The sequence below is a fragment of the Camelina sativa genome, chromosome 4 (assembly GCF_030686135.1).
Source record: "Camelina sativa cultivar CO46 ecotype springtype chromosome 4, ASM3068613v1".
In the NCBI taxonomy this organism is placed as follows: domain Eukaryota; kingdom Viridiplantae; phylum Streptophyta; class Magnoliopsida; order Brassicales; family Brassicaceae; genus Camelina; species Camelina sativa.
Window position 1 is genome coordinate 1,808,146 of NC_141883.1, and position 12,368 is coordinate 1,820,513.

General features: G+C 40.4%; 1 protein-coding gene and 1 non-coding gene across 2 annotated transcripts; one reads left to right on the forward strand and one right to left on the reverse strand.

Moving 5' to 3' along the window:
- Nucleotides 1-946: 946 nt before the first annotated feature.
- Nucleotides 947-1,810, forward strand: LOC147945209 (uncharacterized). Its single transcript, XM_087509147.1, has one exon. It carries the CDS (start codon nucleotides 947-949, stop codon nucleotides 1,808-1,810), a length of 864 nt encoding a protein of 287 aa, XP_087365273.1.
- A 6,026-nt stretch (nucleotides 1,811-7,836) lies between these two features.
- Nucleotides 7,837-7,943, reverse strand: LOC147945210 (small nucleolar RNA R71). Its single transcript, XR_015597931.1, has one exon. It is a non-coding gene; the product is annotated as a small nucleolar RNA R71 (small nucleolar RNA).
- Nucleotides 7,944-12,368: the final 4,425 nt, after the last annotated feature.

Sequence of the window (12,368 nt, forward strand, 5' to 3'; positions counted from 1 at the left end):
GGTTTACTTCAAATCTTCTATCAGTTAAAAGAGCCACTACTGATTTAAACTGTTATGCAATTTTTGTTCCTAACAATGTTCATTTTCAGGATATTGAGACAAGTAAAGTTCTTGGCCAAGGAGTCACTAAGGAGGATCTCTATGCGCTTGAGGACTTGAACCTATCTTCTTCTTCATATTGTTTTAATTCTGTTGTTTTTAAAGCGAATAGTACCATTTGGCATGCTAGACTAGGACACCCTCACACTAGAGCTTTAGAACTTGTGTTTCCAAGTATTTCTTTTAAAAATAATGAGTGTGAGCCTTGCATTCTTGGTAAACATTGCAAATCTGTCTTTCCTAAGTCTTTAACTATTATGAGAATTGCTTTGATCTTGTTCACTCAGATGTTTGGACTTCTCCTTGTTTGTCTAGAGAAAATCAAAAGTATTTTGTTACTTTTATTGATGAAAAATCCAAGTATACTTGAATAACTCTTCTTCCTACAAAAGATAGAGTTCTTGAAGCTTTTGTTAGTTTTCAAAATTATGTGACTAACCACTATAATGCCAAGATTAAAATTTTGAGATCAGATAATGGTGGGGAATATACAAGTCATGCTTTTAAACAACATCTCTCAAACCATGGAATTATTCATCAAACAAGCTGCCCTTACACTCCACAACAAAATGGTGTGGCCGAAAGAAAGAATAGACATCTAATGGAGGTTGCTCGGTCCATGATGTTTCATACAAACGTTCCAAAACGTTTTTGGGGAGATGCTGTTCTTGCCACATGCTACCTCATCAACCGACTACCGACCAAGATTCTCCAAGACACTTCTCCTTTTTAGGTATTAAACAAAGAAACTCCAACCTTTGATCACGTACGAGTCTTTGGGTGCATTTGTTTTGTTTTAAAACCAGGAGAACTATGTGACAAGCTAGATGCAAAAAGCACCAAGAGTATGCTCATCGGTTATTCTACAACACAAAAAGGGTATAAGTGCTATGAACCAGAAACAAAAAGGGTGTTGGTGTCGCGTGATGTTAAGACTGTAGAATCCTGTGGGTACTATGACAAGAAGAATTGGGAAGAGCTTAAAGACTTGTCCAATTCACCATCTGATCGGGCAAGCAATCTCCGCATTATCCTTGAACGACTTGGAGTTGAAAATGATCGAACCAATTTGAACCACAGTGATCTAAACTCAATGGAACAATCACCAGTGCTACCTGAAGATAACTCCACTGACGCATCCAACTCAAAGGATGTGAGCCTAGACCAAGATAATCAAGAGCCGATGCCGAGTGACGTCACTGAAAATTTCAACCATAATGTCGAGCCGGTGCCGAGTGAAGTCACTGAAGAACCTGATGAGGACGAAAATCCTGGTGATGTCATTCCTCTAAGGCGAAGTCAACGGCTTAAGAATGTCACTAGGGTGTACTACAACAATGTAGTCGTTGCTCATCCAATTCAAGTCGTATGCACTCTTGCACATTTCCCTTTGGAGCACCAAGTTTTTCTTGGACAAGTTAACAAACATTGGGTGCCTCAAACCTATAAAGAAGCTAAGAAGCACAAAGTGTGGTGCAATGCTGTGGAAGCTGAGAAAACCGCCATGGAACAAAACCACACATGGGATGAGGCTGACCTACCAAAGGGCAAGAAAGCAGTGACGTCGCGGTGGATCTTCACTATAAAATACAAGAGTGATGGGGAGATTGAGCGCTATAAAGCACGGCTTGTAGCAAGAGGATTTACACAAATGTATGGGGAGGACTATCTTGATACGTTTGCTCCAGTTGCTAAGCTCCATATGGTATGAGTGGTTCTATCCTTGGCTACAAATATGAGTTGGGAATTATGGCAAATGGATGTCAAGAATGCTTTTCTACAAGGGGAACTTGAAGATGAAGTCTACATGAGACCTCCACCCAGCCTAGAAAATACCATCGAACCAGGAAAGATATTCAAGCTCAAGAATGCTATCTATGGGCTGAAACAATCGCCTAGGGCGTGGTATCATGAACTAAGCAAGACTCTGATCGATCGAGGGTTCAAGAGATCGGAAGCAGATCATACACTCTTCACACTTCCGAGCAGCAAAGGTATTATCATCATTCTCTTGTATATTGACAACATCATCATATCTGGGAATGACACGGTAGGCATGCAAGACACTAAAACTTATCTCAAATCAGTATTTGATATTAAAGACCTTTGTGAGTTAAAGTATTTTCTTGGGATAGAAGTATGTCGCTCTCAAGAGGGACTGTTCTTATCTCAAAGAAAATATGCACTTGAGCTTTTGAATGAAGTAGGAAAACTTGGAGCGAAACCAATATCAACTCCCTTGGATGATGTCACTCCATTTGAAGATGTCACTCAATACTGCCGTCTAGTTGGTAAGCTTATCTATCTTACTATTACAAACCTGACATTTGCTTTGCTGTGAATCAGGCAAGCCAACATATGCAAGCTCCAACCATTCATCATTGAAACATAGTCAACCGAATCCTAAAGTATATCAAGGGATCGCCAGGACAAGGCATTTGGATGGGACAGAATGAAAACATGGAACTCGTAGGCTATTGTGATGCAGACTACGCAGGAGATAGAGAAGATCGGCGTTCAACCACTGGATATTGCACATTTCTAGGAGGCAATCTCATCACATGGAAGAGCAAGAAGCAAAAAGTGGTGTCTCTCTCTAGTGCCGAAGCAGAGTATAGAGCGATGAGAAAAATCACTACCGAGTTGATGTAGTTAAAGAAGCTTCTCAAGGACCTTAGTGTTGAATCAACAAAACCGATCACCATGCATTGCGACAACCAAGAAGCCATACACATTGCATCAAATTCGGTGTTTCATGAGCGAACAAAACAAATCGAGGTTGATTGTCATAAGGTTCAGGAGCAAATTCAACTAGGAGTTAGTTTGCCATGCTACACCGAAAGCTCCGAGCAACTGGCCGACGTCTTCACCAAAGCAGCTAGTCCCCAAGTGTGTGAATACATACGCTCCAAACTTGGCCTCATGGATCTTACAAGACCATGAACTCTCTTTCACTTGCTCCTACACTCTTTTTCCCTTATGTATAGTTTTTCCCAAGTGGTTTTCTATACTATGGTTTTTAACGAGGTAGGTGATCACAGTTGCAAGCTTATTCTCGGAATCTCAAAGATTAAGCTTGAGGGGGAGTATAAGTTGAGATCATGAAGAAGCACCGTCCGTACAGTCATCCATACAAGGAGAGAAAGAGGCCGTCCGTACCATCTCGCCGCTTATGATTGAGGCCCATGAGAAGCTTCACCAGATTCGTGTGAAGAAATGTCAACTCTCTCTAGATCCTTCTTATGTGACCGTTAGCGAGTCAAGCAAGTGGGACGCATAAGAAGTCACATGTTGCCTTAAGCTTAGGATGTCACTATCACCTAGGATATTTGTGCATAGAATCTTTGTACAACATATTCCTCTTTGTAGAGTCTATATTTAGAATGTATCTATGAACTAAATCAAGTAAGAAGTGAGAATTATTCTTCTCCTTTACACTTTACACTTCTACACTCTCTCCACTCTAAACCGCTAACTCTTCTATCTCTTGTGTTCTTTAAGTTACACTTCTTCTACTCTAAATCTTACACACTCGTCCATCCCCGTACGCTGTCCTGTGGATACCGCGTACGCCTGTACGCATGTCCATTAGTCCGTCCAACTGATCAGTCCTTCTCTGCTTCATTCTCTCTTTGCTTTCGAGTCTTTCCAGGGACCATTCCTTAGGATAAATTTATCCTGTAGTGAGGGTCCGTCACTACACTACCAACCACTATATTCCCTTCCGGAACATCACCTCCACCTTGGTAACTCCTAGGCCACACTCCAAAACATCCCAACCACTTTATATGTTCACATGCACTCTTTCCAAAAATAGACAAATTCTAACTAGTCATAAAACTTTCTATTTATGGAAACTTTCCATGTAATGAAATCTCGAGCGATTTCTTTTTCCACATGACACACAAGTCAAATGTCCAAAAAAAACTCCATTTTTATTAAAACCTCAAATGCAAGAATCTTTTACAATTCCAAACAAAAATACATAACCGAAAGAAAAAGAACTAGAAGCAAAAACTAAACTCCCGGTTGGGCACCCAGTCCTCCCCTCGGCTGCGCCACTACCTCCAACATCTTCCTCCACTTAGGACAAAAAGGTCTGATATGCCTCTCCTCCCCACAATGATAACACAATCAACGATTTTCCTGTGTGTCACCTTTCTTGGGACAGTCTGCCAACCTGTGATCCCTGCCTCCGCACCCAAAACAACCTCATCCCCCTTGCAGCATACCCGACATGTCCTCCGACTTTCTCCTCTGTCCCAGCACCGGCTTGCGGCCTTTGCCAGTAATGATCTTCTCCAGCATATCCTCTGTCCGAACTGTTGGGCTAACCACCACGGCTTGCTCCCTCAGGTCGTCCTTGCTAGCAGGTGCAATCTCCACTAGGTCTGCCCTTGGGGCGTAAGTCCTCCCTGTAGTGGACCCTCATGAACATCCTGACCTGTGTCTCCTCAGACTCCATCGCTCAGCCCCCATACATCATAAGCCGACTGAAATCCAAGTCTAGCTAACACACAAAAAACACACATCTAATCGCGTAGATAAGCCATGGTCCCGCATTCACCTTGATTTAGAAAGAAAAGGACAAAAAAACACCAAGATCCAAGCCTTCTAGAAGCCTCCAAACGTCACTCCACGTTCATATCTCCCTTCCCACGGACAGATCCCTCCAGCAACATGCACAAAAGACTCACATAATGATTTTACAAAGATGTCTCCTTCTCTCAACTTCCAGAAACGACAAAATACTAAAACACACACTAACACGTCGAGCTTCCCTTTTATACACACCCCTAGGGTTTCCAAACCGGGATTTTGTTTCACGCACATCCTAAACGAGCTAAACGAGCATCGTCTGCATCGATCGATGCACATCCTAAACCGGGATTTTGTTTCACGCACGTTACATCATGTTTATTCCGGATTGGGTTGAGGATAAAAGTTTTGTTTAATTAGCTCTAAGTGTCTAAGTACAAAAAAAATGAGAAAAGTTTTGCTATAGTCTCCTAGAAAGAAAAAAAAGATAAAAGAAAAGAGAAAACAAAAAGAATAGGAGTATAGCAAAGAAGAAAAAAGTTGTAAAAGAGAGCTAGCTATTCAAAGTTAATATCTTACGGATTGCAAAAAAAAAAGTTAAGATCAAGGGTGTTAACGGTTTATGTTTTTGGGTGTTGAATAAAAAAAGGAATGGGAAAAGAGTAGAATCAGATTGAAAAGCTTCTAGGAGGGTAGATCATCAAGAGCTAAGCTTTGTATGCCCCAATTGTTCTCACTCTTAGATTGTTTTCACAATTGTCTAGAATTCCTTCTTGTTTGAGAGTAAGCCACCTGAAAATACTATTTGAAACCTACCTCCAAAAGCCTTATCCTTAAAACAGATTGAGCTTGATTCACTTTCTATTTGCAAGAATTCGCTTAACACTTTACTGAATGTGAAAGAGATGTTCTTTGGAATCGAAAGTCTTTACTGTTAGTTGGAGGATGAACTATATCGATGTATTGTGATAAGGATAGAGAAATATTTTTTAGTATGTTGACTGATCTTAGCACCGCTAAACTATCTTTAAGGACTATAACTTGAATCCTTCTCTTGACACTATGAGGTTATGAGTCCCCACTTTCAAACCTCATCCCCTTACTTTTTTAATAGGGGAATATCAAGAGATAAGTTTTGGGGGTTCATATATCATAGTTTTTGTGGTTTTTAACCATGGTATAAGTGTGCTTTTTGAGTCTTTTGATTTGTTTTCTAAGTTTTTTTTGAGTCTTTATAGGTTTAGGTACTCATTGGCACGGATGGAACGCAAATGAGCTAAAAAGGATGATTTGGAGCATAATCAAAGCATTAAGGCTGATCAACGAAGGTGAGAGACGAGTTCAAGAGTATGCATCGACCGATGCTACCTCTGCATCGATCGATGCAGCTGCCACAAGCCAATCATAAGTTTTCTCCACAAGCTTTAGAAGATTTACAAAATTTGCCCAAGTTTCTCTTATTTGCCCAAGACGTGTTTTAGAGTATATTTAGAGTTTTTATGGTCATTGTTAAGACCGAAGTTATTTTTCTGCAACCTATTGGAAAGAAGAGATATTGAGAGCTTTGGGAGAGATAGATCTGATTTCATCTGTAGAGAGAAGATTCTTGAACTCCCTGCTTACTTCTTAATTTCAATTGCATATTATTCAGAAAATATGTTTTATTCTTCATTAAATGTGTCTGAGTAGTTTTCTTGTTAGGTTTATGGTTTTTCATAGGGTTTTTATGGTTTATTAGATCTATTATGTTTAGGATTCATTATCTTTTGTGATCTTCATCTTATATTGTTCTTCATATTAATTCCTGATTGATCACCTAGAATTAATACCTTAGGAAAATAAATTGATATGAGAGTATAATTGATTTTCCTAATAAAACCTTTTGATGAGAAAAATTATTTCTTGGAAAGAGATTTGATTTAATAATTTTGTGAACAATCTAAACTTGTTTTTAAAGCTGATTTTTAACCTTGAATTTTACAAAGAGATTTGGATTTTCTGGTTTTAAATTTAGATATTATTTGCAGAGAGAACTGATTTGTTTTTAATTGCTTGAATCCTATTAATTTATTGATTTAATAATCTGTAATTTCCTGAAAAAATTCCCTTTGCCTAGCTCTTTGATACTTTGAATTTAAGACACCTTTTAATTTCTGTTTCTGCATTACTTTTAAATTAATATTTTGATTTAGCATAATTAAAAGATTAATAAGTCTATTGTGTGATCTAGAGTCTTTGTGGATTCGACCCCTAGAGTATTACAACTGCAAGGCTGTTAGTACCATTAGGGTATTACAATTTGAGCATATCAAATTTTGGCGCTGTTGCCGGGGACTCTTTTGATTCACCATTACATTAAAGTCTTTGATTTTGTCTAAATCTTTTTTTTTTCTTATTTGACTCACACGCTTTTGTTTCTTTTCTCTTGTGTGTTTCTGGTATATGCCTAAGCCCAACACCAGGAAAAATCAAACCGGTCCTACCTTGAATCTTACGAACCAAGAGTTGGGAAAACTATAGCGTGACAAAAACAAAGCAGCCAAATCATCAAAGATGGTCAATCCAATCATTCTGACATTTGATGAGGCCAGAGAGGGTCATGTGCACAAAGAGCAAGGCCAGAAACTTGATGTTGAAGGACGGGTTATCCAGGAAAAACTCTTCGTGGCCGATGAGAATGCACGTCGCGTCAATCAACGCAATGATGGCATCGACCGATGCAACATTGGCGTCGATGGACGCAATGCCAAAGCTGGTGCGAATGGTGCGGATTTGGATGGTAACGACCAGCAGAACCTTCAAGGCAGAAGGGATAACAATGGAGAGCTTGTCAAGACTCTTGCGGACTTCAACAGACCAGACTTGTTCTATGAGAACCGCTCCGCAATTGTCCCTCCTCAATTCCCTAGGAATGATTTTGAGTTGAAGCCTACCTACTTCGCTCTTGTCGGCCAAAGACCATTCCAGAATTTGCCCCATGAGAAGCCTCTAGACCATATTGAGCATTTTGAGGATATAGTCACAATCATAAAAGCTAATGGATTTACAGAGGACTATCTCTATTGCAAGCTCTTCCCCTACTCTCTTGCTGGAGAAGCCTCTTATTGGCTAAGGAAACTCAAACCAGGATCTCTGAAGACCTGGAATGACATCAATGTGGCATTTTTGAACTACTTCTATGATGATGCGATGTCTGATGAACTGAGGATTAAGCTCTCCACCTTTAGACAAGGACCTGCTGAATCGTACAAAGCTGCTTGGGTGAGGTTCAAAGCATTTCAGAGAGACTATCCACATCATGGGTTCTCAAAGGTGCAATTGATTAGTATCTTCTTCAGTGGTATTGATTGGAGGTATCAGATGGCTTTGGATGCTGCTAGTGATGGGAATTTCAAGACAAGGTATCCAGATGAAGCTGAACAATTGATTGAAAGGCTAGCATCAAGCAACAGTACCAAGAATGCAGACTTTGAGCGGAAAAGAGCACATGAAGGGTGTGATTCAAATCAGTTTGCTACAGTGAATGCCAAGTTGGATACAGTTCATAACCTTCTTGTTGGAAAGAAGTCAGTCCATTTTGCTGAAGATGTTGAGATTTTTGAGCCAGAGCCACAAAATGAGACAGATCAGTTCGCATTCCTAAAGGTATTCTTGAAGATGTTCCAATTAAGATTGGTAATTGTTTGATACCTACTGATTTTGTGGTCTTGAATTATGAAGAAGAGCCTAAGCATCCTTTAATCTTGGGAAGATCATTCTTAGCTACTGGTGGAGCTATTATTGATGTTAAGAAAGGACAGATTGGTCTTAATGTTGGAGATTTGCAGATGCGTTTTGACATGGATAAGCTGGTTAAGAGGCCAACAATAGATGGTCAAACTTTTTATGTGGATACATTGTCTAATCTTGCTGAAGAGATTTTCAAGGAGCTGCATCGTGAAGATCCTCTTGAGAGCATTGGTTGCTTCTACTGAAGAAGCTGAGCATTTAGATGACATTTCTGTTGGGTATGTCAAGCTACTAGATGCTAATGAGCAAGTGAAGAAGTTGGTTGCAAAAGAGGAATTGGTTGGTACTTCTTCACAAGCTGAGAAACTATCAGATTGGAGCCTTGAGAAAGCTCCAAAGCTAGATCTCAAGACACTTCCTGCAAGGGTTAAGGTATGCATTTCTAGGTGAAAATTCTTCTTGTCCTGTTATTGTTAATGCTTCCTTAAACAATGCAGAGCTCACTTTATTGCTAAGCAAGCTGCGCAAGTTTCGCAAAGCTCTTGGTTATTCTCTTGATGATATTGCATGGATTTCTCCGGACTTGTGCATGCATAGGATTCATCTTGAGGAAGGAGCTAAGACATCTATTGAGCATCAGAGGAGGCTAAATCCGAATTTGCAAGATGTTGTCAAAAAGGAGATCATGAAATTGCTGAATGCTGGGATTATCTACCCAATTTCTGATAGCAAATGGGTTAGTCCAGTTCATGTTGTTCCTAAGAAGGGTGGAGTTACAGTGGTGAAGAATGACAAGAATGAACTGATTCCGACACGGACAATCACCGGACACCAGATGTGCATTGATCATATGCTTGAGAGGTTAGCTAATCATCCATACTACTGCTTTTTGGATGGTTACTCCGGATTTTTCCAGATTCCGATTCATCCTGATGACCAGGAGAAGACGACTTTCACTTGTCCATATGATACTTTTGCATACCGCAAAATGCCTTTTGGTCTCTGTAATGCTCCTGCGACATTTCAGAGATGATTGAAGATTACATGGAGGTTTTCATGGATGATTTTTCTATATATGGGTCTTCATTCAAGAGCTGTTTGGATAATCTCTGCAAAGTGCTAGCTAGATGTGAAGAGAAGCACTTAGTTCTTAATTGGGAGAAGTGCCATTTTATGGTTAGAGATGGTATAGTGCTTGGTCACAGGGTTTAAGAAGCTGGTATTGAAGTTGACCGTGCTAAGATAGAAGTGATGACAGGTCTTCAACCACCAGATAGTGTAAAGTTGGTAAGAAGTTTTCTTGGACATGCAGGGTTCTACAGACGCTTCATCAAGGATTTCAGTAAGATAGCTAGACCACTTTCAGCTCTATTATGCAAGGATGTCAAGTTTGATTTTACTGATGAATGCCGTTTAGCTTTTGAACGGATTAAGCAAGAGCTTGTGAGTGCTCCAATTGTTCAACCACCAGATTGGGATTTGCCTTTTGAGGTAATGTGTGATGACAGCGATTTTGCAGTGGGAGCAGTGCTAGGACAAAGGAAGGATAAGAAACTTCATGTTATTTACTATGCTAGTAGAACACTTGATGATGCCTAAAGAAATTATGCAACAACAGAGAAGGAACTGCTAGCAGTAGTGTTTGCTTTTGAGAAGTTTCGTTCTTACTTGGTTGGATCAAAGGTAATAGTTCATACAGATCATGCTGCACTCAAATACTTGATGTAGAAAAAGGAGGCCAAGCCAAGGTTACTAAGATGGATTCTTCTTCTTCAAGAATTTGACATTGAGGTTTGACATTGAGGTTAAGGACAAGAAATGGATAGAGAATGGAGTAGCTGATCATTTATCAAGGATTAAGATAGAAGATGATGTTCCAATTCATGATTCACTGCTAAAGGAGAATGACTACTTTGTTGATATTGGTTCTCAAGCTACATTATCTCGGAAATTTTTGCAGACCCGTGCCAATGCATCGACCGACACAGCTGGTGCATCGATCGATGCTGCATCTCGATACGAACAAGACTTAGTGAATGCATCGATCGACGCAGTACCATGCATCGATCGACGCACGTATTTGGAATCATCGGGTTATGAGTTTGACGACGACGTGGCTGCTGTAACTACTTCTGATCAACCATGGTATGCTGATATCGCGAATTACCTTGTTGCAGAGGTGGAACCAGAAAAGTTTACAAGGTATGCAAAGAAGAAATTATTGAGAGATCTTAGGAGATACTATTGGAATGAACCTTACTTGTATAAGCATAGCAGTGATGGAGTTTACAGAAGATGTGTAGCAGAAACTGAGGTACCTGACGTTTTGTTTCATTGTCATGGATCCGACTATGCCAGACATTTTGCTACATTCAAGACAGTTTCCAAAGTTCTCCAAGCAGGATTTTGGTTGCCAACGCTGTTCAAAGACGCTCATGAGTTTGTCTCAAGATGCGATGCCTGTCAGAGGAAGGGTCAAATCAGTAAACGGTATGAGATGCCACAAAACTTCATTCTTGAGGTTGAAGTGTTTGATTGTTGGGGCATTGATTTTATGGGACCATTCCCTTCTTCTTACAAGAACAAGTACATCCTTGTAGCTGTTGACTATGTCTCCAAGTGGGTGGAAGTTATTCCAAGTCCCAAGAATGATTATGTTGTGGTTCTTAAGCTGTTGAAGACCATTATCTTTCCACGGTTTGGAGTGCCTCGGATTGTTATCAGTGATGGAGGTAATCACTTTATTAATAAAGTGTTTGATAAGTTGTTGAAGAAGTATGGACTTCAACATAGAGTAGCCACCCCATATCATCCTCAGACTAGTGGTCAAGTTGAGGTTTCTAACCGCCAAATCAAATAAATCCTTGAGAAGACAGTGGGTGTTACAAGAAAGGATTGGGCAGCCAAGTTAGATGATGCACTTTGGGCATATCGGACTGCATATTAGACACCACTTGGAACTACACCTTTTCATCTGCTTTATGGGAAAACATGTCATCTTCTAGTGGAGTTAGAGCACAAAGCAGCATGGACAGTTAAATTGCTGAATTTTGATGTCAAGACAGCTTCAGAAAGAAGGTTGGTTCAGCTGAATGAGTTGGATGAGTTTAGACATCATGCATTTGAGAACTCTAAGCTATACAAGGAGAGAACCAAGGCTTATCATGATAAGAAGATAATCTCCAGAAATTTTGAGCCTAATGATCAGGTACTTCTGTACAACTCTCGCTTGAAGTTGTTTCCAGGTAAGCTTTGTTCTCGCTGGTCCGGACCATTCACTATCCAAGAAGTCTGACCCTATGGAGCTGTTGTGCTGCTAAACTCCAAGGGGGAGAAGTTTACTGTCAATGGACAGAGGGTGAAGCATTATTGGGCTAATACCGGGATACCAGACAGACACAGTGTGCGTTTAGATGATGCACCTTCTGCCTAATCCGCTGCCAAGTCAAGCTAATGACTTAAAACAAGCGCTGAATGGGAGGCAACCCACTGGTAAGATTTATTTATTTTTTATTTTAATTTTTAGGATTTACTAACATATTGATTTTCAGTTTTGAGTTTCATGATACAGGAAACCGTAAAACATTTACAGGTGCATCGACCGACACAACATGTGCATCGGTCGATGCAAGGCCAAATCAAGTTATTGGACTAAACGGGTTTTGGGTTTGGAAATAATCGAATTGATGGTGGGCCGGATTAAGCCCAGTTGCATCGACCAAACAGTTGCATCGACCCGCGAAGAACATAACTTAAATCGATCATATCTCACTCAGTTCTTCATCAAATCCATCGATTCAAAGCCCAAACTGCTCGGTTTTCTCCCCTCTACTCGATCCCCACATCCGTTTTCCAATTCAGAGCAATGAAGACCCGCCAAAGATCGAAGAGACTTCGCCGCTCCACCTCCGCCGTCGCTCAGCCGCACCTTCGCGACTCTCCACCGCCGGCGATTCCTCCTCCAGTTCCACTGAGGCCAATCCAACCACTTCCAGCTCCTA

Excerpts from the sequence above, each read along its gene's own strand:
- LOC147945209 (XM_087509147.1), top strand. The coding sequence starts at position 947 with ATGCTCATCGGTTATTCTACAACACAAAAAGGGTATAAGTGCTATGAA.